Genomic DNA, 26,269 nt, shown 5'->3' with positions numbered 1-26,269 from the left:
TTGTTAGGAGAATCCCAAGCAAGAGCAGATCGGTTGACAGCACGGGGCTGCATGTATCAAGACCATACGTTTATGTTTAGGACAAGGGGACCCGCCTGTCAGTGCCTCTGTCCTCTTACAGGACCGTGCACGAGAATAAGCCACAGTGGGTGACAGCCAGGACCCCTTCCTGCTCGCCCAGCCCGCGGAGGGGGAGTGGGCACTTCACAGCCTGTGGCCCTCCCGACACTCACGTCCACCCCAGCGGCCCCTGCACCCAGGCAGCTGGCGCTCCACTGAGCCCCAGGCTTTGGGGCCTAAGAGCTCCAGCCCCCCAGGTCACCGGCCGCGTACCTGGCTCCAAAGCCCCCAGTGCCACCGCCCCGTCACCGAGAGACTCCGCTGGCAGGGACAAGCAAGCCTCCCACAGCCAGCTCTTGGGTGTGGGGTTCCAGTGCCTGTCGGGTGGGCACAGGGGTTTCAGCCCGGCTGGGGTCAGGGTGGGGAGGGAGTCTCTCGGCTCTTTTCTGCCCTCTTTCCCTCCCGCTGCTGTCCTTTCAGGAAGACGGTGGTCTGACCTGTGCTCTGTCTCAGAGCGCGCTCCCCATTTCTGCCCATCTCAGGAGGCCGGGCCAGGCCCGTGGCTGCTTCTGGAGACAGTCGGCTGCTCTAGAGAACCTTCCAGCTCCCCCATGAGAGAACCCGTGTGACGATATGCTGGGTGCTACGCTGTGCCCTCAGCACGCGTCGTCTCATTGAGTGTATTTTGTAAGCCCAGAACCTGTGAGAGGTCCTTGCTTTCTTTAGGGAGGTGCTTGCAGTATCCTCACTTGACATTTCCGAAGGCCCCAAGAGGTTAAATAACGTACCCAAGGTCACACATCTCAGATTTGAGCCCGTGTCATTTGACTCCAGAGCCTGTGGTCTTATCTGCTATCCTATACTGCCACCCTATATTCCTGAAAATGTGACTTTTCTGGGGTCACTCGGCCCAAACGAGAACCACCCTAAACACTAGTTACCTGGGTGCTGGTTTCCTGCTCCCCACGCACAGGCCAGGGGTTTGGCTGGAGCTCGAGGTCTCCCTCCCATTTCCCTTCCGTCCCCTACACAACAGCACTTGTTTTTCTCAGGGGAAGAGGCCATGCCAGCATCCCCTGACACCCAGGGGGAACTTGTTTCAGGCGGAAGTGGATTCCGACCTTGGAGAATCAATTGCCCCGACAGAGGTGGGGGCCGTGGTCCCTCATCGCAAGGACTCGGGGAGGCTGCCCTCCTGGGCTCTGGGTTCCCCAATCCTCCAGCCCCAGTTGTGATGCCTTTCAAGGGAAAACTTTGAGGGTCTGTGAGTCGTGGGGAGCCCTGGGGGCTCTGAAGCAAAAGGCTTCAGACTGGGGCACGTCAGGAGGGCCCGTTCTGGAGTGTGGGGCCTGAGGCAGAGAAGATACCGGGATTCTCTTTGGTGAGGCGGCCGTGAGTCCTGACTTCACGTCTGGAAGCTGCGGGTTGATTATCTGAGTGTCCGTAGAGCAGAGACTGCTGAGCCTAGAAGAGACGGGAAACCAGGAGGTGCAGGGCCTGCAGGCGGGTGTTGGTGAAGAGGGTCAGACCCACTTCAGGAGGAGTGAACACTCTTGGTAAAAAGCCGGAGGAAAAAGCATCCCTGGAAAGGAGCTGCTCTCAGCTGACTGCGGGTGGAGGGGTCTGAGGTGCTTCCAGAGCTAGGAGTCCCAGAAGACGATGCCTCTTCCAAAAAGCTCCTTCTGGGCGAGAGCAAGCATGAGGACTGAGTGTCCTGGGAGGGCTGGAGCAGGGGGTGCGCTGCCCCCCGCCTGTCTAAGCCCACTGGGGCCAGCTCAGCCCTCTGGGACACCGCCACCCCTCCCCACAGAACTCGAGTTTTTTGCTGGGCTCCTGACACTTGCTTCTCCCCTCGCTCTGGTTTGCCTTACAGTACAATCATTTTTTACCCCATTAAGTCATGCACTTAAAAGACAATAACCACTCTCGTTATTTCTGTACCTTTCTCCCTGTTTGGCCTGGTAGCGTGCACAACAGTATCTGAATAAATGCTTGCATGAATGAATGAATGAATCAGAACCAGCTGAGAGCATGCGTGCGTGTGTGGTGTGTGCTGAGGGTGGTTACTGCTGAAGGATAGAAAGGAAAAGATGACAGAAGAGGTGGGATGGCGAGGAAAGAAGCCAGGACAAGAGTAAATGGACACAATTAGAATAACTGCTACTAATTATTGAGAGTTTACCTGTATCAGGTATGTCAACAAAGTATTTTGTGTTATGCTCACATTTAATGTTCTCAACAATTGTGCAAGGTTGGTACAGCTGCTGTCCGTATTTTACAGAGGAGGAAGCTGAGTCTGAGAAGAGGGCGGCTGGCCCAGAGTCGCGAGGCTGGTAAGTAGCAAAGCCAGGAGCTGACAGGTGTGTCGGCCTGCAGCGCCCACGCTGTTTTCACGGCGGCAAACTTAGTCCAGGGCTCCGCACACTCAGACGTACCGCGCTGTCGTCCACATGTGTGCCCACTGCATAGTGGTCCCTGAGGTCTGGCTGCCATGCGGCACCCATGGACCCCCGCCACCCGAGCCCCACCCCCACCACGCAGCCGCCAGTCAGTGCTGTGTCCCTGAGTGGCCTGTTTGCTTTCAGGCCCCACACAGCAGTGCACTCACACGGTGTGTCTCTGCGAGAGCCCGGGCGTCACTGGACCGGCCTGCTCTCCGGCCTCCCCAGGCGCTGCCCTGCCCACAGCCTCATCCCAGTCTTCTGAGGCACTGGGTAGACTTCATTGTTAGTGACTGACTACAAGTTGTTTGTTGAGTATCCTCACTGTTAGAATGGGCTCCAGGCCCGAGGGGCCGCTCTCTGTTCTATCTTTAGCTGCATCCCCTGCTCTCAGAACAAGGCCTGACGCACCCACTGACTCACTGACACCCGCCTGCCGCCTCTTACCAGTGCCAACCCCAGGACGCTGGGTCCCTCTCAGGTCTGCCTGCCTCACCTCTGCGCTCCAGCCCCACCAGCCAGCACCATGCCCTCCTCAGCCCTAACCTGAAGTGGGACGACTGGATGTAAAACGCAGGGCCCGGTTTTGTCCCAGACGATCCCTGAACTCAGCAAATGCTGATCAAGTGACTGTCTCTGGCTTAGCATGGAAAGATGCCAGGAAAGATCGAAGCATCTAGCCCGATGGGTTACACCAGGGCTTCTAGAAGCGATGTGGTGGCAGGAGGGAGGGGCCAGGAGATTGAATGTCTCTGTGACTTGTGCACAGCAGGTGATGGATGAGCAGTGGAGCCCTTTTATGAAACATGCCAGCCCAGCTGCAACAGTATCTCTCCTAAGAGCCCAGAATTATGTTTCCCTGAAGACACAGGGAAGCGTGCTCTGGACCGAGATATGGGTGGCGACCTGCCCTGCAGCTCCCCTCGGCCTCCCAAAGGAGGTCTGGCCACAGATGCCCAGGAGAAGCAGAGAACCGAGGGAGCTTCCAACCTCTTCCCCTGCGCCTGGGTGCTTCATGGGCACTGACGGCCCTTTGGGGGTTTCCTGACTGCAGGTCGGGCTGTCTTCCCCAAACATTCTGCCAGTTTGCAGTGTGGGTACTTGTCTCAGTGGGGACTTATTGCAGCTGAAGAAGTGGCCATGGCAGTGAGTCCGCCTGTGCTGGGCACTCAGGCTTTCGCGGCAGCAGAGAGCCAGGGCGGGGTGGTAGGGAGCCCGAATGGGGTGTGTTTCCTGGGGCTGTAAGTGACCCAGAGCCCTGACGTGACCCAAGACAGGAGAGAGGAGTCGGTGGGCCCCGCGCTGACCACCAGGCACCCAGACAACCACCCCGTCCCCGCGAGAAGTCACTGTGCGCTTGAAGGGCACAAACGCCCACGGCCGTCCCTGCTCTCCCAGCGTTCCCGGGCTGGGACCTGCGTCTGCCAGCCTCTGCATTTTTGTATCTTTTTCTCATGGCGTGGCCCCCTTGTCTTTAAAAGGCTAAATGCTCTGTACTAAATTTGGTCACACAGCGCTCCAAGATTCTCTGGAATGTCCTCAAGTTTCAAACCGCTCTGATGGTGAGGCAGGCCCACCCCCGCTGGGGGATTGGCCTCTCCTTTCAGGGCCGGGCTGTCACTGCATCTTATTGGCCGCTGGTCTCAGCCAGGTCCACTAGCCCTGGGCGTGGGGAGGCTGCCGCTCCCAGTTACCAGCCCAGCACCTGTGGCACATCGTCCCGCCGCTGGGGTCTGCGCCCGAGCCCACTGTGCCCCATCCAGATCAGCTCACCCCCCAGACTGCCGCAGCCCCTGCCAAGATGTCCAAGGTAGCCAAGTACCGCCGGCAGGTGAGTGAGGACCCTGACATCGACAGCCTGCTGTCCACGCTGTCTCCCGAGGAGATGGAGGAGCTGGAGAAGGAGCTGGACGTGGTGGACCCCGACGGCAGCATCCCGGTGGGGCTGCGGCAGAAGAACCAGACCGAGAGGCCGTGCACGGGTGCCTACAGCCGGGAAGCCATGCTCAACTTCTGCGAGAAGGAGACCAAGAAGCTCATGCAGAGGGAGCTGTCCGTGGACGTGAGTGAGCGCAGTGCAAGGGGGGGGGCGGGGGGAGGGCTGGAGCCCCTGTGCGTGGCCGCGGCTTCTGCCTTAGGAGAAGAGTGCGTGGTGCAGGGTCCAGCTCCAGAGCCCCTCTCGTGCCCTGAGCGGGCGGTGGGCAGCCGGCCCTGTTTCCTGTAAGGGCAGGCGTGTGCGGTGCTGGCAGACGCGACTGCTGCAGTGTCAGACGAGGAGCTGCAGGGTGTCCTTGGGCGGCATCCTGGCACCTGGCACCTGTGGGTTTTCCTTCACACTCATCCCGTCCTCTTGTGAGCAGGGGTGGAAAGATAGAATGATGTTTGCAGCCTCTTGCTAGCCGAGAAGAGAAAGCTAAACCCTCCTTGTGGAGAACGGCTCATTTCTAAGCCCTCTGGCCCTCGGGGCAGTCATGGCACGTGGACTGTGTGAGGAGGCTCGGGGCAGGTGGCAGGGGCTTCCCATGGTGGGGGCTGGAGGGTCTGCGCCGCGGGAAGTGTGTGGCTTCAGCTGTAAGGCCGGGAAGCGGGGTGCACTTTCTGGAGGAGCCTCTCGAGGGAGCATCTCCCCCTCCTTTCCCGGGTTAGCCAGCAAGGACCCTTTGCTGGGGCTGGGGCTGGGCCGGGAGATGTTTCCCAGCAGCGTTTTGCCCCCACCCCCCTCAGGGGACAGAGGCGGGGCGAGGGTGACTGTTCTGGAAGCTTCTGCCCAAGCAGAACCTGCTTTCTGTTGTCCAGGGTTGGAGTGCAGGATGCGTTCACATGTGGGTTTTCTTGGGACAAAGGGAGTAGCTCCACCTGGGAGCAACTGGAGGTCCCTTGTCACAGGAAAGGCTGTTGAGCAGGAAACGGGCCAAGCCCCTGCCGGCTCTCTCACGTTGTCCATCACTTGTGAGTTCTTGGAAGAAAACGTTCGGTCTCCTCAGTTCCTATCCTGTTTTACTCCTGTGGAAACTGACGCTCAGGGCGTCAGGTGACAGGATCATTGTCACCGAGGAAGTGGGAGGGCAGTGCTGTCATCTGGAACTTGTGTGACACGCCTGTCTGACACTTGTCGCAGCACATTTGTGGCCACAGCCCTGGCTCCTTGGTGTGGGGAGGCGGGGGAGGGGACACGGGAGAGGGACGTAGAGGACCTGGGGTCTGTGTCCGTCCCCGCCGGCCCGGTAGGCTCAGAAGGCAGTATCCTTGGGCAGGTGCCTGCCTCTGACAGCGATGAACAGATACGGACGCATTTGGGGAAGAAATGAGAGAAGGGCCTCCTGGGAGTGCCTGCTGCTCAACACGAGAATCCAGTCGTAGGAAAGAAACGAAATGCCCCCAAGGCTCCGGCCCCTCTGTGAACCCACACATGGACCCCAAAGTGTTACTGTGCAGCCCCCCCCCCCAGGTTCCATGCCTGCTGTGGGCCCAGTGGCTCCTGGTACCCAGAAAGATACTCCCGAGGCCGCAAGCACTGAAACTCGCAACCCCCAAGCAGGGAGTGTGAGGATACTCCAGTGCGCCTGGAATTCACGCTCACAGGCCTTGTTCCCCGTGTTCCTCAGTCAGTCGTCCCCCCGCCTCTCTCCCCCTGCCAGGTGCACACTTGTCGCTGCAGACACAGCCAGCTCCTGCCCTGTGCTTACCGTCTAGTTAGGGTCACAGGACAGACCTATAGCACCAGACGTGCTCTGTGCTCACGTGTCATCCTAGGAGCGGTACCTGTGACACTGGCTGGTCTGGCAGCGCGTCCCAGCGCCGTGACCGGGAGCGGACCTGTTAAAAGCAGGAGTGGCTTAGGGAACGTAAATCCCACCTGCGCCTCGTGTGTTAGGGAACCTTGGTTAGGCCCTCATAGGTGGGACGGTGTCGTGAATAGGCTCTGTGAAGGGTGCGTGTCTCTTAGACAGGGACACTGAGCTGCCATGGAAAACACTTAGGGACTCGGGAATTCTCACAAAACAATGTGGCCGTGGCGAGTCTGAGCTGAGTCTGTCCGCTGCCTGGTCCTGTAGGAGCTGGGTGATGGCCCTCAGGGGGCTTGTCGTGAGCTCTGGATCTTCCTGGGGGGAGGAGCCCCAGGATTCAGACTCTGGCTCTCGTGTGGGGTGGGTCTAGACTGGGGGGGGACTTGACCTCTGTCCTGAACATGTCCCCAGCCCACCCCCGGCTCTGGCCTCAGGCACCACTGACACCAGGCGTGTATGACCATCCTGATGTCACCTTGCTTTCACGTCAGTTTTCTTTCTCTTCCTCTGCGGGTGGATGAATGTTAGCAGGCCCAGAGCAGCTGAGGCCCGGGGCAGAGCTGACCCCTGGCTGCTCTCCCGCCCCCCATTAAAGGGGCAGAGCTGGCTCTGGCTGGCTCCACCCAGCCCTTCCCTCCAGGTAGAGGACAGAGTCCTGGGCAGGTGTGCAGCCTGCTGCAGTGAACCGTGTCCTTGGCTCCGATTTCAGGAACCGGATCCCAACAGGTCAGCTCGTGTGTCCTCTTTCCTTCCCAAGTGGGAAAGACAGCCTCCAGCCTGCCGCCCGGCTGCGCCCTGGCCTTCCCAGGGGCGCAGGATTAGCTCCTCCTTCAGCCGGGAGCTGGGCAGCTGAGCTCTTTCACATTCTCCCCGGGAAACTCGGTAAACTCGAGAAGCTGACCAGCGGCGGCCCCACTGGCCCATGGCTGCTGGCCCAGCCTCCTGACCATCCGTCCGTCACTGGCGCGCAGGCCCCAGCACCTCCTCCCCCACCTGTCCCAGGTCACAGCCCAGTGTGCACAGTGTCTCTGCAGGGTGGGGGCACTCGGGAGGCCCGGCTGCTGCAGAGCCCGCAGACTGCGCTTTGCGGGAGGCCCTGGGCAGCACGGCCCTTGGCTCTCAGCCTTCCCATAAGGGGACTAACTCTGCTGGATACTCACCCTAAGTAGCCCTGGGGGCCCGGTGGGGAGGGCAGATTAGGTGATGGCGGGCAAGAGAGGGCACCCAGCCAGCGCTAGACAAGTGTGGAAGCGCTCCCGGGAGCATGAGCACGGCCTCTGTGCAGAGCTGGGGAAGCAGCTGGCAGTTCCTTGCACCGGTGGGGGTCCACAGGGGCTTCTTATTATAGTTCTGCTCCTTGCTCGCATTACCCTGTGCTCGTTAGGGTATAAATCTCTATCTGCACACAGCGAAGACTCAATGGGATGGATTTTGAGGCATCCGCGCCCACCGCCCCCAACACCACCCCTTCTCAGGACGGCGGTATGAGAGCCGGCTGCTGGGCGAGTGGAGAGGGAAGCAGGACAGGTGGAGTGGAAATGGCTCAGCAGTCGTGGGCAGTGGCTGTCCAGGGCCGGGTCTGGGTCCCACTGACTGGGGGACAAAGCCCTCACTGGCCTGTCTGCCCGGCCTCAGCACCCTGGTGTGTCCGTGCCAGTGTCAGCACCCCACGGTCAAGCTGAGTGCAAGCTGGATGAGGTGCTGGGAGCACGAAAGACAGAGGTCAGGGTTCTGTCTTCGGCCATGTAAAGTCTACATGCGTGTGCATCGCACACACACGATAACAGCAACAGAGCATGGGGTGGGGCGGGACGAGACGCTCGCGCTCAGAGGCCTGCCTGGTGGGGAAAGAGGAAAGGCCTGGGCCACGGCACGCAGGCCCCTGCAGACCGGGCTGCGCTGCCTTGCAGCTTCGACCTCTTGGCGTAACCAGCACAGAAGGGGGTCTGGCTCGTGGCGAGTCAGTGGAGAGCCTGGGGCCAGGGCTGGCCCTGCCTCGGCCCCTCACTGGGACAGTGGACGTGCTAAGTGGTTCAGACAAGAGGTCAAGGACGGTTTGAGGAGAAGAGGTCAGACTCAGGAAGCGCTAAAGGCAGCACAGATGGGACTGGCTGACGGACTTGGGGTGACCAGCCCCGCCTGATCTCTTGGGTGACTGATGACATTGACTAAACGAGGAAACGGCAGGACGGCAGGCTCCGAGGTGGTCGGCTTGTGATCTGAATGAGTTCAGTTCCTTGTAGTCAGAAGGCCTCGTGGCATGAGGAAGTGTGGGGTCAGCGCAGGGCGGACCCGCGTGGAGCTCAGTGGGACGTAGGGCTGGGGTTTCAAGTTGGGGAGCATCCATGTATAAACAATGTTTAAAGCTATGAGCCTGGAAGAGACCAGTGAGGGGGGCTGTGGGCGGAGAAGGACCAGGGAGGGTCCCCACTCTGCCCCACGAGGCACTGGGAGAGGAGACAGAGAGGTTGGGAAGCCGAGTGGTTCCACAGAAGTCAGTGAGAGAGGGGCTGAGCAAACCGGAGGGTCCGCACGGTCACCATGTCTGTTCTGCTGAGAAGTTACCAAGATGAGAACAGAATCAACTATAGCAACTGCAAGCATGGGGGCGGGGGGCCCCTGGGGCTTGGGGAGCGTGAGTTCACTGGTGGAGAGTTAGTGCGACGTGGGCCACATGTGCAGGGCACCCGCAGCCTCGGGAAGCAGAAAGGTAGGATGGAAACTGGTGCCAAGGATTTCTCAGGACCTCAGTCAGATGCTGACCGGCTAGTGCCATAGACAGGACACTGAGGACACAGGAGGGAGGCGAGAAGGGCGGGAGGCCTGGACTTGAGCCTCGGCCTCGGCACCTGCCGTCCTGTCCTGCGGGGAAGCAGGGCAGCAGATGGGCAGGGATGCGTCAGGGTGACAAAGGAAAGCAAGCTTGGTGTTTGAGGTGCTGCTCTGGGAAGACAACACCAGCAGGCGTATTCAGGCTGAACTGACGTGGGGACACTTAGGAGGCTGGGACAGTAGTCACAGGTGCTCCCTGGCAAGGCAGAGAAAACATGACAACGCTGCCAGAGATGAAAGCCCACACATGAGCAGTCAAAAGACAACAGCCAGCTGTCAGAGCTGCTGGGAAATCCCGTGGATTTTCATCCCCCGTGCATTCGTCTCCTGTCCCCAAGGCCACCTGTGCCCAAGGGGCAGGGGGACACACAGGTCCTTTCCCAGCACTCCGCTGACAGCTGCTGTGCTCAGGCATGCGCTGGGGTTGTAAGGCCAGCGGGCGGGCGGGGCGACTCCTCCCAGCTGGACCACCAGCCGTGTGGCCTCCCACAGCATCTCAAGTTTATAAGCTTTGCTTCTGTTTTCATTCTTTAGTGTCTTCCTGTCTGTGTAGCGTATTTACTTGATAATGGATTCTTTTCACACATGTTTTGGTTGAAACATCAATTACATACAAAACGCAAATGTAGAGCACCAGGGACTCTGGCAAGGTGACCAGGATGCAGGAGTCACAGGCCCTGCCCAGCTTCCTCTCCTCTCTGCGCCCTTTGTCCTCCCCCAGGACAGAGCCTGACTCCAGCCCCAAGGCCCAGCCTGGCCTGTTTGTAAACACAGGCCACACAGTGTGTTCTCTGTGTGTGTGAGTCAGGCCTGTGGGCGCCAGGAGCGAGCCCTTGGCCTTTGCCCTGCCGTCACCTCCAGCTGCAGTGCGACCTGTCACTCCTCATTCCTCTGCTCTGGTCCCGCAGTTCTTAAGCTTTCACCGCTGCAGGCACTGCACTGGCCGAGCGTGCCGTGTTTATTTATCCACTTCACGGCTAACGACTTCGGGTTGTTCCCAGTTGGGCCTCTTATAAACAATGCTGCTGGGAACATTTCTGTACATTTTGGGTGTCTTGTGGTGTCATTTCAATTGGGAATGTGCCTAGGAGTGGGTTCTGGGTCACAGAAAACGCACAGTGACTTTTACGTTCTCCCCCTGTAAAGAGGGGTTCTGCGGCCTGATTGGGAGTCTCCCTGAAGATGGGGTACAAAGGCTGAGAGAAGGTCTGACGTAGCGATTTGCAAACAGTAGGCCTTTAAGCCAGTGCTTGCCAGCACCGTCCTTTCTGATGACGCCCACCCGTGTCTGAGAGCCATCGTGTCCTCAGAACACGTCCTGCTTTCTGCCCTCCTGCCCCCCCCCCATTAAGACGCACACTTGATGAAAACCCAGGTCAGACTCCCCTGCCCAGGACTCTAACTTGCCCAAAGGTGGTGGCTTAAAGGTGTCTCCCACTTCACGCCCCGTCGCCACAGGCTGACTTACTTCCTCCCAGTGTGGACACACTTCTCAACTTCCGCGCCCTTCCTGCTTTACGCGTCCTGTTTAGCTCCGATTTTACTGGGGCCATTCTCAACCTTATCCTCAGGCCTCGTGCTTGGGCCCCCTCCATTTCTGCGCCCCAGCCTGGATGAGACCGGCCACATGGCACGTGCCCCCAGCTGCTGGTCAGACCTGCAGAAAGGAGCACACTGCACGCATGGAACCCCGGAACCTTCCCAGGCTGCCACAACCCTTCTGCGTCCCTCTTACTTCTTTATCTCAAACGCTCGCCTTTTTCTCCACACCCCCCTGTCCCACCATCTCTCTTTTCACCTCAGCTGATGACCTAGTGTCATATTTCCCTGAGAAACTTGAAGCCTTCAGGTGAGAACACCTTCAAATTCCTCTTCCGCTATGAAAACATACGAGCTGCCAGACACACAGGTTCTGCCCCCGCTGTCCCGTCTCCTGTCCCTGGCGAGGCCTCCCAGGGGGGACCTCCTACTGCTCCTGCAGGGGACACGTGGCCTAGTGCCCTGTTTGTTTCCGCTGTGGCATTGCCCACTCGCTCCGTCTGCAAACACCTGCTCCCCTCGGCGCCCAGACACCACACTCGCCCGGTGCTCTGGCCGCCTCTCCAGCTGTTTCTGCCCGGTCTCCTCGCAGAGCAGCCCTTCCTCGAAGGACTGCATGCTGTTTCCCAGGGCTGTGCCTCCCTGTGCAGTCTGCGTGGCACCTCATCCAACCCCACGGCTCCGCCGCCGCCCACAGGCTCTCTCTCTATCTCTGGCCTAGATCTCCATTTTGAGTTCTAGATCATTCGCTTTCCTCTTGGGCTCCTCAAGTGTCTCAGATTCAACTTGTCTAAAAATAAATTAGTCATCATCACCCCAGCCCACCCCTCAGCCCGCTGCTCCTGCTGCGTCCGTTCTGCAGTGGGGTCAGGTGGCACCTACATGGTGGGCACTTGGGGCTTGTCCTGCCCCAAGCCCCCCAGTCCCCAGCACCTCTCGGGGATGCACTCCTCCTGCTGTCACCGTGCCACTGGTCAGCCAGAAAAACGCCATGGTCCCACTGCTCCCTCTGTCCCTCCTCTCAGCCCATTGCCCTGTGGCCTCCCCGCAGCTGCCAGTGTCTGGTGATACAGTGAAAGCACGATGGTGGCCATCTCCTTCCTGCCTAGAGGCTTCGGTTGCTCAGCAGAGCTTCCACGAGCAAGTACAGGCTCCTTAGCACGGCTGGGAAGGCCCGTGGCCACACGACACCTCCTTCTCTGTCTGGCTAATAAATACTAATGCAGACCCTTCTGCTTGGCGTCTGCCCTTTGCTCTGTCCTCGGAGGTGCCCCCCTTTCCTTCTCCCTCGGCCTTTGCCCTGCCACCACCTCTAGCTGCAGTGCTGAGCTCTCACTCCTCATTCCTCTCTCAAGGCTCAGCTCAGGTGACAGCAGCTCTCTGCTTTCCTGACCCCTCCACCTGTGTTCACAAAGCACCGTCTGCCCCTTCTGTCACTGTCTGTGCCACGTACATAGCACTTTGTCTGCACTGTCTGTTTCTGTGCTTCCCCCAAGTTCTTGAGGGCCAGCCTGGCTCGGTCATCTCGTCCCTGCGGCTGGCTCGATAAACTGCTGCTGAACAAACAAAGCATGAATACCGTCTTGTCATACTTGGTGGGATCTACACACCCTGCAAACCCATCTGTCCTCTTCTGAGACGACTTGAAAGAGGTTTGGCATCCAATCCTCAAAGGAAGGGCCCACTGGCAGTGATGCCTTTTTTCCAGTTTCTATAAACAACCGACTGAATCAGTGCAGAGAGGGACACTCTGGGATCCAGTTGTTGGGCTGGTTACTGCCATGTGTCCCTTCGGTCTCCTCTGGACAGAACGAGCCTCCAGGACTCAGTTCTAATGTGCTGCATGTTTTCCTTCTGCTCTTGTTCTCTTTCCCAGCTCTCTAGGGATCTGAGGTCACAGGCTGACATTTCCAGCCTGACCCACCAAGTCTGCCTGTGATCTCTGGGGCCACAGACCCACCCGGAAAGGATATTAATAATGTGCTTCGCACACAGCTAGCTGAGCCTCCAGTTCCCATCATCTGGGTTCTTCCCTAAAATATCTGGACTTCAGCAGCTGTGCCTCTAGATTTAGAAAAACCAACATGGCCCCTGCAGAGGACTTGCAATGAGCAGAGTCCCCTGCGTACCCCACATATGTGGCCCCGTTTGGGGGCCCCATGTTTGGATGTGTGGGTGAGATGACCCACAGGCTCTGTGACCATGTGGACACAGACTTGCCTGATTAGAGCCAGAATTGTGGGCGCAGAGCTCGGATTGGGTCCTCATCACAAACCACCACCTTTCCTCCGCCGGCGTTCTACAAGAGAGTTAAGCCCTGTAGAAAAGTAATTTAGTGACTATTTCCTCAACTTTCCGCAGATGCTGATGAGCAGGTCCCATTCTAGACACACAGGAGAGAAATTAACTCATCACATGCAGTGGCACCGAGGCACCAAGGATGCCACTGGACACAGGCTGTCCCTGGGCCACTTTGCTCCCCGCAGGTTTCCTCAGGATGGGTCACCTCACCTCCTCCAGGGCCAGCGTCTCTTCCACTTGCCGTTTAGTGGCGGCCTGCCCTTCCCTGGTCCTTTCCTGCCAAAAACATAGTGTAATTTCTAAATCACCAGGAAAATGTCCAGTAAGGAGCCCAGTGCACTGAAGACTCAAGCGTTCCAGTGGCCAGGTACCTTTCAGGATGGGGAGACTTTCTATTTACTTGTAGCCCCTGCAGTCCTCGCCTTAAAGGCAGAGTGGGGGTGGTACACAGAGCATCGAGGCCTTGCTGCTGGCTGTACTGTCTTCAGAAAATAACTTGCAATTATCATGTAATAAGGCTCGTTGTAGACAATATACAAGACATAGGAACAAGAGAAAATAACCACTAATTCTTTGTCTTATTAGCTAAAGGTCGTAGCTATAGTCACACTTCCGAGGGTGTGGTTCTACCTGCACTTTCCTCTGATACTTGAGGTCATCTTGTGCACACACACACTCACATGCACATTGTTTCCGGCTGTTTTTCTTGTGTTTGAAGTCTCCCCAAATCTCCTTTTCAGTGGTTGGTGTCACAGCTCAGCACGTGCTGGGCCCAGCCATCTGCCTGTATTTGGACATTTGCTCGGTTCCCGATAAATAGTCTTTCCAGACAGACTCGGGGAGCACAGGCTCCTGCCGTGGCTTTGGCGCCCGTCCCTGGAGAGATAGAGCCAGCCAAATAGTGACAAACAGAGCCCTTAACACGCTGTTCCCCGAGCTGAGACTTAGGCCGGATGGGGAAATGCACGTGCAAGAGGAAAGGAAAGGTGCACTGGGCCCTGGGAAGGGGCTGATGGTCGGCCTTGCAGGGCAGACGCCCCGGGGCCCAGGAAGCGAGGCACCTGTGGTGTCATTTAGAGGGTGGAGCCCGAGCCGGGCAGGCCCCCACCTCCCTCTCCCTGTGATCCCGGGAGCGTGTCCGTCTGTGTGGCCCAGAGATGGACCTGGCTCCCTTTGCCTTGGGAGGAAAGAACTGTTGTCACTTAAAGAGAGAATCAGCCTCCAGCCTTGGAACGTTCCAGGTGTTGGAAGGACGTTAAGAAGGGAAGGTCAGCCAGGCCATCCTCCTGCTCCCAGACACTGGAAAGTACCATGGCCAGTCCACGTGGTAGCAGTTAGAGCAAAGCAGCACTTCCCTCCCATGGGAAACAAAGGACGAGCATCTGTACCCAGTAGCCCATCACCTGCGGGGCCAGCTCGCCAAGGCCCCGGTGCCTCCCTGTGCGCTCGGCCTTCTGGGCTTCCACACGGGCCCGTGTGGCAATACTGCCCACGTCACCTGTGCCACCTGCTCAGCCTCGGTCCAGGAACTCCTCACTGCCCGCCTGGCCTTGTGTGAGGGCCTCAGTGCCCTCTTCCCTCCGCTCTGTCCCGCCTCAGCTCCACCCTCCACAGCTGCCTGACACAGCGCTCTGTGAAACCCCCATCTGACCGATTGTCACTCCGGTGATGAGCCTGTGCCGTCTCCACTGCCCCTTGGCCGATGCCCCGACCGCCCGTCTGAGATGTGAGGTGGGAAGTCTGCAGGCTCTGGCCCAGGGCACAGCTCTGCGTCACCTGTCAGAGGCGTCCCCACCGGCTTGTCCCCAGGGTCACCTTTCGCCTGTTTTGTTCCCTCTTGCCTCGTCTCCTGTGCCCAAATGATTCCAGTGTGCCCAGAACGCTCTGGGTTGGGTTCACTGTCCGTCTCAGCCTCGGGTGACGGCAGCTGCACCTTGTAGCTCCTTATGCCCTGGAAGGGCCGCGCAGGGACACAGCCGTGGGTACGCACTGCACCCTTGCCTGTCCCCTTCCCGCCATCTGATGACAGCCTCCTGCACCGTCTCCTCAAGTCTCTGGGGGGCGGGGCTGTGGCCAGGGCAGGGGTTGTGGGTTCCGAGGCTGACTCCTGGGGATTTTTACCTCAGTAGAGTGACGCCCCTCGAGCCACCGAGCTGCCGTTCCCCAGGCTCCAGGCCCTTGCCAGCATCCTGGCGTCCTCCCCTCATGCTGCAGGGCTGTCCCAGCTCCCCAGCCAGTCCCGCCCAGCAGCTGAGGCGCAAGGAGGTGCAGAGAATGCCCCTTGCTGGCTGAGAGAAGGGCCCGCTGGGGAGCCAGTCAGGGTTGGGGGGCAGCTGAGCACGAGTCTTTAAGCCGAGTCTTTAAGCCCCAGGACAATTGGGAGGTGGCTCTGCTCACTGTAGGGGGGGGGGGAGCGGGGGGTCGCGATGTAGAGGAAGAGAGGCAGCAAACGGCAGAAAGCTGGTGCGTGAAGTCAGGCACGTCCGGTGGCGTGTACGCCGGCAGAACCCCGGGAATCCACGGCGGGAGCCGAGTGGGAGGAGGCAGAGTAAAGCTTCAGAGGTGCCTCCTTCAGTGTCAGTCATGTGGGCACAGGAGAGAGGGGAGAGGGAACAAAACATGGAAGGTGACTTACTAGACACATCGCACCAGGGAGTCGGGAAGGTCAGGTGATGGAGTGAGGGGCTCGGCCTCACAGGTGAAATCCTCTGGCCTGGAGAGGCCGCTATAAACCGTAAACCGGGAGTGCATACAGAGCGCTCATGCTGCCGACAAAGGTGCCTGGTTCCGTGCGGCCCCAGGACGGCCCTGGAACCACAGGGTTTTCCGAGCCAGCTTTGTAAAAAAAAGGCTTGGCTTCCTCAGAAAGGACTGAGCTCCCTGTCACTAGAAGTATTCAAGCACAGCCCACCTGGTCGGGCCACTGGAGGCGGGACTGACGTATTTTCACCACCTCCCAGAAAATATTTATTGAGAACATGCACAGCTCTATGCAGCCCAGTGCCGGGGACAGACGTGAAGGTCCCCTCGCCCTCACGTCACTCACCGTCTAGTCCAGGGGTCGCGACTGAGCTGTGACAAGTGCAGACAGGTGACAAGCAGGTGAGCTGTGCCTGCCACAGGGGCACGAGGAGGGCTGAACCCAGGGCTGGGCCGTGGAGCGGAATGATGACAGTGTTTCAGGCAGGCGAGTGTGTCACAGCTGTGTTTTCCAAGTTTGGAGCTACACACGGGTGTTTATGTGAAATCAGACCTGCCATTGCTTTGAAATGACCTGAGGATGGGACAAGCATGTGTGGGCACCTACGCGGAGAGGAACCAGGCAGCTGGTGGGTGGGCGCCTGAGGTTTGTGTACAGGCGAAGTCCCCCAACAGCAGGCGAAGGAGGGGACATCCTGGCGTCAGGAGCAGCACCCGTGAGGTTGGGACAGGCACATGCGTGCTTCCCTGTGGCCGGGGTCAGTGTGGAGCAGGTGACAGGCAGAGGCCACGCAGGTCGGCTGAAGGGTTGCATGCCAAGCTCAGAGGTCTGGACTCCACGTGACAGCACGGCAGCCACGACCCCGTGTGCGTTTTAGGAAGATCTCTGGCTGAGAAGACAGGCGGCCAGAGCTTGTGCCCTGAGCACAGCAGGCCCTGGGAGGGCCAGGGAGCTGACCGAGGTCTAACAGGATGGTGGGATGAAGGGTCCCTACTCTGGCCATCCGTGTCCAGTGTTCCTGTCAGGCCCAGAAGCATTCAGTGTGGGGCCCCATCCAGGAGTTAGGAGGACATCAGATGGCCAGAGCACAGCGGTGAGCTGTGCGCCCAGCCCTGGGAGCGCGTGGCCCAGGCCCCCAGTCCTGACTCAGCCATTGCAGCCTCTGTTTACTGTGGGCAGGAAGCTGCTGTGTGGCTCCTGCTGCAGCCCTGGGTGGGCGGCCAGCCTGGGGCCGCAGGGGCACCCAGCACTCAGACAAATGGCTTACTTTTAAGTGGACCCTTGCGGTGTTCTCCAGGCTGGCTTGGGGTCGTGTCCGTGCTGGGAGGAAGCAAGGAACAGAGGGGGCAGAGTGCCAAGGCGACTTGTTCCCCAGGGTCTGACGGTGAGAACAAAGGGGGCTTAAATAAGAACACCCGGAGGGAGCCGGAGGGGCTGTGTGCGCGGGCGGGGCCGTGGCAGGGCTCCCTGGACCACGTCTGCCGGCCAGCACTGTCAGATGCTTGCCAAGTGATGGAGCGAGATAAGGGATACAAGTTGTAAGGCCGATTCAGCCACGAGAGGCCTGTAACGACCTGAATGAAGCTTTCCTCCCAGGACGCTGGGGCTGCAGGGAGACTGCGTTGGACCACAATGAATAGGGATCAGAAAAGATGCCTTTGGGGGACGTTTGGGTGTAAAGGGAAGAGAGGGCGGCACCTGGGAGGGCCAGGGGTTGAGGTGAGTGCCTTACCAGGGAGAGGGGGACCGGGAGAGGGGAAGGGGGGCCGGGGGCAGAGGCCCTGGGAGTGGTGAGGAGGAACAAGTGGGGGTGACGGCAGGCGGGCGGAGAGCTGGGGACTCCCCATGAGTGGTTTGTTCATGCCTGGGAGGAGGTAGCAGAGATGGTTGCCATGAGGAACTGGGGGCAGGGGAAGTGCTGCAGGCCAGGGAACCCCATCCGGAGGGCAGCTGACTTACCGGAAGCTTCCTGCCCACCCGGCACTGTCGTCACCCCAGCAGTCAGCGTCACTCAGGAGGCCCTGGGGGCCCCACACCTGGGAGGCCCTGAGACCCAGAGCTGGACCTTCCTGCAGGGCGTGGTCGCAGAGGGGTTTTGCCAGAACGTGAAGGACCCCAATCAGAGGGGAAGCAGGGGGGGCAGCTGTTGCAGACAAGCCAGAGCCCGGGTCTCATTCCAGCGTGGACCCCAGGAGTGTAACACACACAGGGTGTGCCCGCCAGTCACAGCTGGTGTTGGGCGGGAAGCAAGGAGACGGAGCTGGGAGAGCCAGCAGTGGAGGGCACAAACTGGGCAGGGGCACATGCAGCCTGGTCCCTGAATGAGGGTGGTCTCAGGCTTGGTCTCCTTGGCAGAGGGTGTGGGGCAGTGGGCTTGTTCCAGAGGGGGGGGTTCTCCCAGGAGCCCTGGCCCCTTACACCTAACACCCCTTGCTGGACCCCTAGCTCCGCCTGCCCTGGGCCTCCCAACAGCCCTGCTCACTGAGCCCCCACTGGCCTCAGGGGTACTGGGGGTGTGGCTCTGGGGGCCGGAGGCTAAGAAATCAGACGAGGTCCTGGGCCTTCCATGCAATGGCCAGGCTTGCCGCTGAGCCCACCCACTGGCATTTCAGCCTTGGGCCTGCCTCTGACTGGTGAGTGGGCAGAGAGCACATTTTCACCTCCCACGTCCACCTCAAATGACAGTGTTGTCACTCATTTGCCCTATTCCCTAGGCTCCTAGTGGCACCATCAGCCTTTGGGTTTATTCTTCCAAGTCAGCACACAAACCCTTCTGGTTGAGTCTCATTGGCAGGCAGTGTGGGAGAGCTCACGGAGGGAGGCACACAGGGGGGGACACAGGACGACAGACCCGAGTGCTGCGGGGTGCGAGGAGGGGCAGTGGGCAGCAGGCCTCGGCCTCACTCTCTCCAGGCTGTCCTCCCCCAACCCTGCCTTGGCCAGAGCTATGGGGCGCTTCCCTCCCAGAGGGGTCTCCCCCCCGGCCTGGACTGAAACCCAGGGGAGCACTGGGGCCTCTCCCAGCCCCGTCACCCGCAGGGCTGAGCCCAGCACCAGGCACAGGGCATTGGGTTCTCACTCCCTACGCATATGTGTGACTCTTGGGTGACAAACTTCAGGTCTGCATTAGGCTGTCCACGGTGGTGAATTTTCAGAAGTTTATTTCTAAGGTCCTGGGGTGGTCAGCAGGGCCATGATGAAACCGCCTAGGGAACAGCAGTAAAGGAAGCCGGAGGCAGCAAGCTCATGGAGTCCACAGTCCTGGGCTCCTGGCAGCTGCAGCTGAGCCCCCCCCCCCACGCAGTCCCCCAGCTCATCACACCGAGCTGGCCCCCAGAGCTGAGGGGCCATGGGTGCTGGCAGCACCCCTGTGTCGGAGCTGGACGGCCGGGCGTGAAGGCTGATGGACTGGGCGTTAGGGGGAAGAAAGGCTTACGTGCAGCCCCATGTAGCACAGAGGCCAAGTTCAGACTCTAGAGCCTGGCTTCCAGTTTCCTCACACGGCGGTGGTGATGTGGGGTGTCAACGTCTTCTGTGAAACAGACAGTAAGGGTGACAACCTGCCAGAGCCACCACGCTGGCCCTGTGACTTAGGAGCAGCGTGTTGAAAGCACTGGCTGAGGTTAGCGGTGGCCAGGCTGGAGGGCTTCTGGGTTCTGAGGCTCCCAGGCTGAGGTCTTGGGGAGGGGTCGCCCTGGCACCAGACGAGGGACCCTGCCCCTTAGAAGGACTGGGCTCAAAGCCATGGGCTGAGCTCCTCCAGGTTCCTCTAGGAGGGACCCGTGAGTTTGCCCTGCCTGTCCCTAGAAAGCTCGGTGCCATTCCCAGACCTGAGGCCCCACCATGTGCGAGCAGCCTGCAGCCTGCCCCGCACCAGGCTCCCCAGTGGGCTGGCCGCTGAGCCTGGAGGCAGCGTGAGGGCAGGCGGTAAGCGTGGGCACGAGGCACCTGGGAGCTCTCAGCTCAGAGCTTCCCAGGTGCACACATGCCCCCAGGGTGACCGAGGTGACCCCTCAGAAGCCCTGAGCATGCTGGAGGCTTTCTTTGGCTCCAGTTCTTTGGGGGACGAGGGGCACAAGCCCCCAACTTTGCTCGTTACGTTCACGGGTGTGGATTGCACTGACACTGGCACACAGGGGCTGAACCACCTGCGGCCACACTGTGTCACCTCCTGATGGATGCAGTGCGAGTGGGCAGCGGATTGGTGGTGGGCTGGCCCAAGAGGACAGTCACCTTTTTGTACCCCAAGGCCCACAAAGGACCCAGCACTCGCAGGTCGCTGTCACCCCGTTAGAGGGGGTGACACCTGTCCCCACACCACCGCACCCCTGCCTTGTCACACAGGATTGGGTGGGTTTCGGGGAGATTTCCAAAGTGACTTGCCCCCTTCCAGCTTCTGGCCTCCAGGCAGCTGTCCAGGCTTTGGGATGTGGCCATTTCACTCTTCATGGAACGGAACAAAATGTAGTGCCACCTACCCCTGGCTAAGTGCTTAATGTCACCCTGCGCAACAGTACTGAGCAGGGGTCAGGTGCCTCGAGCAGGAGGGGACCCACCTGCCACCTGCCACCTGCCACCTGCCACCACGGAGGCCCGGCTCGTGGCAGCTTGTCTCCTGCTCAAGCCCTTCTTGGGATCAGGCCCTCACTTGGTTTGAGGCCTGGGTCTTCCACATACAACCCCGTGAGGAGCTCCCTTGGTTAGTGGCATTCTGCATATCACAGCGCAGGTTCAGAGCGGGTAAGTCACCTGCTCAAGGTCACATAGCTCGGGTAGGGCACCGCTGGGATGGTCGCACAGGCTCTGGCTGCAAAGCCCGTGTGCACCCTTGCCAGTGCAGGCAGAAGGGTCGGTGATGAGCCCAGGTCTCCTGATGGCCCAGAAGGGACCTGGGGCTTTCTAGGGGACACTGTCAGTCACAGGACCTGCGTCTGCCTCAGGAGAGGACTGCTGACACGCAGGCACTGCCGTCTTCCCACGATGCCCAGCCCAGGGCTGCTACTTCCCCAAAAGCCAGCTAAGCCCCGCACTTCCGGTCAAGAGAACCCACACGCTTTCTTTGTAGGAAACAGTAAGAGAACTGGTGCCCCATGGAGCAGGAGGTCCCCACGAGCCCTGGGCCCTGCTACGGTCCTGCCCTGTCTCTCCCACCAGCCCTGTAAGGGAGCTGCTCTCCCAGGGACCTTTGCCAGGCCCTGTGGCCACCCGGGGCCAGCGTCTCCCTGCACTCGCTTGTAGACAGATGACCCTGGCAGCTGCAGTGCCAGCTATCAGAAGTCACCAGGTGGTTGGGGAATGCGGCCCTTGCCCCGTTCTGCTGGGCTGTGTTCATAGAGCAGGACAGTACCATCGAGCTCTGAGACGTGGTGGCTGGTGGGGAGACCTGGTGCAGGCAGGACCAGGGACGAGAGAGAGCGAGGGGTTTGAGCCCTGGGAGCAGGTCTGGGACAGGCCACACAGGAAAGCACTGCCCTTCCCTGACCCAGGAAAATAAGGAGCCGGCCAGTTGGGTAACGAGCTCACCCCACACACCCTAGGCTGTCACTATCCTCAGGGACTTCTGCCCAGGCCTGGGGACAGTCAGTTGATGGCAGAGTTTGGGACCCCACAGTCCCTGCTCCCAGTTTGGAGCCTGAGTTCGGGTGTGTGGGTGCCTCCAGATTAAAACCTTCAGGGCCCCAGCTGGCAGCCCTGGGGGACACAGCTAGGGCTGGGCCTCGTTCTGGAGCAGGGGCCAATGCACCTGAATCGGTGACAGTGAGATCACTTGTGAGGTGCAGCTGTCGCCAGTTGCCCCTGCCCTCCTCCTAGGCAAGAGGCTGGAAGGTCAACTGACCAGCAGAGGCGGTGCTGGGCCTTCACCTCCCATCTGAGAAGTCCTGGCCAGCCGGCATCTGTGGGGGAGAGGGGTGTCTGCAGAGGTCACTGCTCCTGGCAAGGAGAGGACCTGGGGTGGCCAGTGTGAGCTCGCAGGGCACCGGGGCCTTGCCCTCAGAAGGGCTCATGGTTAGGGCCTTGGGCACAGGCAGACCATTCTCTCCTCTGCCCCTTCGGTGGTGCAGGTGGTGCAATGCTCTGTCCAATCAGGTAAGACTTCCAGCGGAAGCAGCCTGGGAGGCCCGAGGTGGGACAAGGGACAAGGGTGCTGCCTTCCGCCCATAGGGGCCGACTTAAGGCCCTTCACCTGGGTCCTAACCCAGTGACAGACACAGAGCCACACCATGTGCCATGGGGGTAGGAGCCGCCCCTCCCCCTGAGGCATGTCACAGGTTGTTAGAGAGTTCCAGGGTCATCCTTTCCGCTCCCCTGCCTCCCTAGGAACTCCCCCCCCCCCCTGCGCTCCCCTAATGCTGAAGCTTTCCCAAACGGGAAGTCATCACCGGCCGTGCCCTGAGCTTGGTGGAGGTTCCTTGTCATATCTACCCTGAGGGGAAGGCACACAGGCCGGGAGTGACCTGTGGGGTCACCAGGGTGCATGCACAGCCAGTCCTAGAAGCAGAGCAGTCGGCCCCAACTGGCCGAGGACCGGCTCCTTCTCCTTTTAAGGCAACGTGTCTGAGCTCCGGGCAGGAAGCCAGCCCAGCCTGCTCATTCCTGGCTGTTTGGAGGAAAACGATGATTAATCAGCCCCCCCACACCCCCGCCTGTTTTTCATGAGGCTCTTTTTAAAGGGTTGGCACACCTCCCCAAGAGCAGACACGTGGCAGATCCCCCGGGTCGGGAAAGACCCTGAGAGCGGGACAGCAGAGAGGGCAGGAGAGAGAATTAAAGCTGGAAACTGAGTCCTGATAGGGGCTGGGGTTCTGGCCCTGGGCTGCGGTGGGCCAGGCCGGGCGAGGAGGAGGTGGTGTGCAGGGTGCTGTGGGCAGTCAGGCGCAGGCCCCGGGGAGGCCAGGCAGGCAGCATGACCTCTAAGGGGGAGGGTCAGTGGAGGTCCCCCTGACTCGCTGTCTGCTGCTGTGAGAGGTCTGAAGCCCCTTCTCCTGGAAGGAGAAATTGGTTAAGTTTTCATTTCTCTGGGGCCCCAGTTTCCTGAGCAAGGCCTGTGTGAGCGGCGTGGGAACCTCAGGGGGCAACCGGGCAGTGCCCGGTGGGCTCTGAGAAGTCCTGCGGGACGCACATTTGGGGAACGGAGGATGAGAGGGCAGCAGTATTCATGGGGGGGCGGCTGCTGAACTTGGGGGTTGGGGAAAGGAGGGCGGGCAGGTCACAGGCCTATCGGCAAGAGGGCCCATCGGGACCTCGGCACTGCCTCCTGCTGCACAGCCTCCCTTCCTGTCTTTGAAGTAAAGGTACAGTCAAGTCACCACCTCTTCTGGAGCCAGAGTGAGCGTGGGGGGCGCTGTGTGCCCCTGGTCCATCTCCACAGCCCCAGGGAGCCCCTGGCCCTGCCCAGGCCCCCGGGCAGGGGGAGGGAGAGGCACATTCCAAGGGCCTGTCTCACCAGGCCCTGTGCCCCCTGGCCGCCTGCTGTGATTCCAGCAGAGCAGCCAAGGACCTTCTGCTGCTAAACAACCCAGGCTGGTCCCCAGGGCCATGTGTTTGTGCTCAGGTACAAACTGTTTCCATAGCGCCCAGCAGCTCTCCGGCCTCTCTGGGAGGGTGGGGTGAGGAGCCCTCTGGGCCAGAGGGTGTGATGGAGGCTTCCCCCCCCACTCTGGAAAGAGGAGGCCTTTCTAATAGTAGGCCAGTCTCTTCTCTTACAAACCTTTAGGGAAGGACATGCCGCATGCCGCCCCTGAGGTCCCGGGGGCCCTGGCGTGCCTGGTGTCCTGTATCTGGTCTCAGACCCTCCTCCTGTTCTCAGTGAGTCACAGGATGGCTGAGCGGGCGGGCCCCAGAGCTCCTCGCCGACAGGCCTGTTCCTTAGCACAGTTTCTACTAAAAACCAAGGGAAACACTGGGTTTGCAGAAAGCCACACGTCCTCGGGGTACAGGTGTGTCCTCACCCCCCGTGTTTCAGGGAGATGACAGCAGACCATGTATAATGCCCCTAACTGCTCACATAGATGTCAGCAGCCCTGTCTTGGTCCCTCCAACCTTTTTTCCTTTGAACAGATATTGGCTATAGAATCATAGGGTCTGAGAACCAGTGGCCTATGCTTGGGGGTGCAGCCGGGATGGGGCGCTGCCGGCCGGTGGGGCACCGAGTGCGGGGGGCTCAGTGATCACCACGACTGGTGTTTTCATGGATATCGTAGGACATCAAACTTAATGCAAAATGCCACAATGGACACAAAGTCAAAACTTGTAAATAAAGCCAGGACCAGAATTAGTGATTTTCCTTTTGCCCGTGTTCCTTGTAAACCACTGGGCAGAATAGGGCAGTGCCAGCCAGCCGAGGACCCTGGAGGGAACTGCGTCCCCAGGTGTCTACCTGGTGTCTCAGGAGCCCGAGGTTTTGGGTGTGATGTCAGCCCGTTGTCTGCAGCCTGAGCCCCCTCCTTCTGTGGGGTCCTCAGTGGATGGAAGCCCCAGGCAGTTATGTCGGGGCTCCCACACAGCCCCTGCCTCATTCCGCTCCCTGTCCAGCCAGCTCCTCATGTTTATTTTTCTTTTCTAAATTCTTAGGAAAGCAAGCAAGTGGAGACCAAGACAGACGCCAAGAACGGAGAGGAAAGGGGCAGAGATGGCAGCACAAAGGCCCCAGGTCCCAGACAAGACTCAGACCCGGGGAGGAAGCCAAAGATGGGGGTGTTGAAGAAAAGCTTCTCGAGGGACAAAGATGACGCCGATGGCAAAGGCACAGAGCAGCCCAAGGGGGAGAAAATCATCAGAGGCATCGACAGGGGCCGGGTCCGGGCTGCGGTGGACAAGACAGAGGCCGGGAGGGACACAAAGGGGGACGTGAAAGCGGACGTAAGGGGGGACGTGAAGGGGGGGACGACAGGGGACACGAAGGGGGGCGCGGGGGGGGACGTGAAGGGGGACGCAAGGGGGGACGTGAAGGGGACCCGACGGGCACACGAAGGGGGATGTGAAGGGGAGCACGAAGGGGGACACGAAGGGGGACGCGAGGGGGGACGTGAAGGGGGACCCGACGGGGCACACGAAGGGGGATGTGAAGGGGAGCACGAAGGGGGACGCGAGGGGGGACGTGAAGGGGGGCACGACGGGGGATGTGAAGGGGGACGCGAAGGGGGACGCGAGGGCCGCCCCCAGGAAGGAGGAGGAGAAGAGAGGTGGCGACAAGGGCACGGGTTTGAGCAGAGACGAGGACGAGAAGGGAGGGGACACGGAGGAGGGAGGCAAGACCGGGGCAGCCCAGTCAGCGGGAGGACAGGGGAGGAGCGTGGATGCTGGGCAGGAGAGCGGGGTGGCCGGGAATGGCGCGTCCCCGGAAAGGGGCCCCGGCCCCGAGAGGAGGAGCGCGGCCGCAGAGGGGGGCCCAGGCCCGAGCCCGGAGGAGGCAGCGCCCGGCGTGTTCGACGAGGCCCTGGAGCGGGTGCGGAGCAACGACCCCGCCATGACAGAGGTGAACGTCAACAACTCCGAGTGCATCACGACCGAGGTGCTGGTGCGCTTCGCCGAGGCGCTGGAGTTCAACACGGTGGTGAGGGTGTTCGCGCTCGCCAACACGCGCGCCGACGACCACGTGGCCTTCGCCATCGCCATCATGCTCAAGGCCAACCGCACCATCACCAGCCTCAACCTGGACTCCAACCACATCACGGGCCGCGGCATCCTGGCCGTGTTCCGCGCGCTGCTGCAGAACAGCACGCTGACCGAGCTGCGCTTCCACAACCAGCGGCACATCTGCGGCGGCAAGACGGAGATGGAGATGGCGCAGCTGCTGCGGGAGAACAGCACGCTGCTCAAGCTGGGCTACCACTTCGAGCTGGCCGGGCCCCGCATGGCCGTCACCGGCCTGCTCAGCCGCAACATGGACAGGCAGCGCCAGAAGCGGCTGCAGGAGCAGCGGCAGGCGCAGGCCGGCGGCGAGAAGGCCGCTCTGCTGGGGGTGCCCAAGGTTGGGGCCCCCGCCAAGGGCTCCCCCAAACCCTCCCCGCAGCCATCGCCAAAGGCCTCCCCCAAGAACTCGCCCAAGAAAGGGGGCGCCCCGGCCGCTCCCCCCCCACCCCCACCTCCCCTGGCCCCACCGCTCCTCATGGAGAGCCTGAGGAACTCACTGTCACCAGCCACCCAGAGGAAGATGGGGGACAAAGCCCTCCCTGCCCAGGAGAAGAACTCACGCGACCAGCTCCTGGCCGCCATCCGCTCCAGCAACCTGAAGCAGCTCAAGAAGTTAAGTCGGTGTGGGGGGCGGGGGCCGCAGGGGCGGGGGCCGAAGGGCATGGTGCAGCGGGAGCTGCAGGCAGGACACGCCCAGGGTCCTGGGCTCCATCCTCCTGCCTCCAGACCGACCGCACGGATGGCCCTCGGGGGGCACTAGCCTCCCTCCCAGGAGCTTCCTTTCACCTCTCCCTGCAGCCCCACTGTCTCCACCTACAGCCAAACCTGCTTCTCCTCCAGGAGCTCGTCTGCCCCCAGCGTGATTCCTTCCCTGGGCAGCAACCCCTCCGACCACCTGTCCCCACGGTGTCTGGCAGCCTCACCCCCACACACACACAGCCCTCCTGGGCCCTGCTCCCCAAAGCCCCGCCTCC

General features: G+C 60.5%; 1 protein-coding gene across 1 annotated transcript; it reads left to right on the top strand.

The window, feature by feature from the left end:
* The first annotated feature begins 472 nt into the window (after positions 1-472).
* On the top strand, positions 473-26,055 carry LMOD1 (leiomodin 1). Its single transcript, XM_074316334.1, has 3 exons — positions 473-4,563; positions 24,234-24,521; positions 24,802-26,055. Exons 1-3 carry the CDS (start codon positions 4,303-4,305, stop codon positions 26,053-26,055), a joined length of 1,803 nt encoding a protein of 600 aa, XP_074172435.1. The 5' UTR covers positions 473-4,302.
* Positions 26,056-26,269: the final 214 nt, after the last annotated feature.

Source organism: Rhinolophus sinicus, linkage group LG12 (genome assembly GCF_036562045.2).
Source record: "Rhinolophus sinicus isolate RSC01 linkage group LG12, ASM3656204v1, whole genome shotgun sequence".
Lineage (NCBI taxonomy): Eukaryota > Metazoa > Chordata > Mammalia > Chiroptera > Rhinolophidae > Rhinolophus > Rhinolophus sinicus.
Note: the sequence above shows the minus strand (reverse complement) of the source record. Positions and strands in the feature narration are given on the sequence as shown.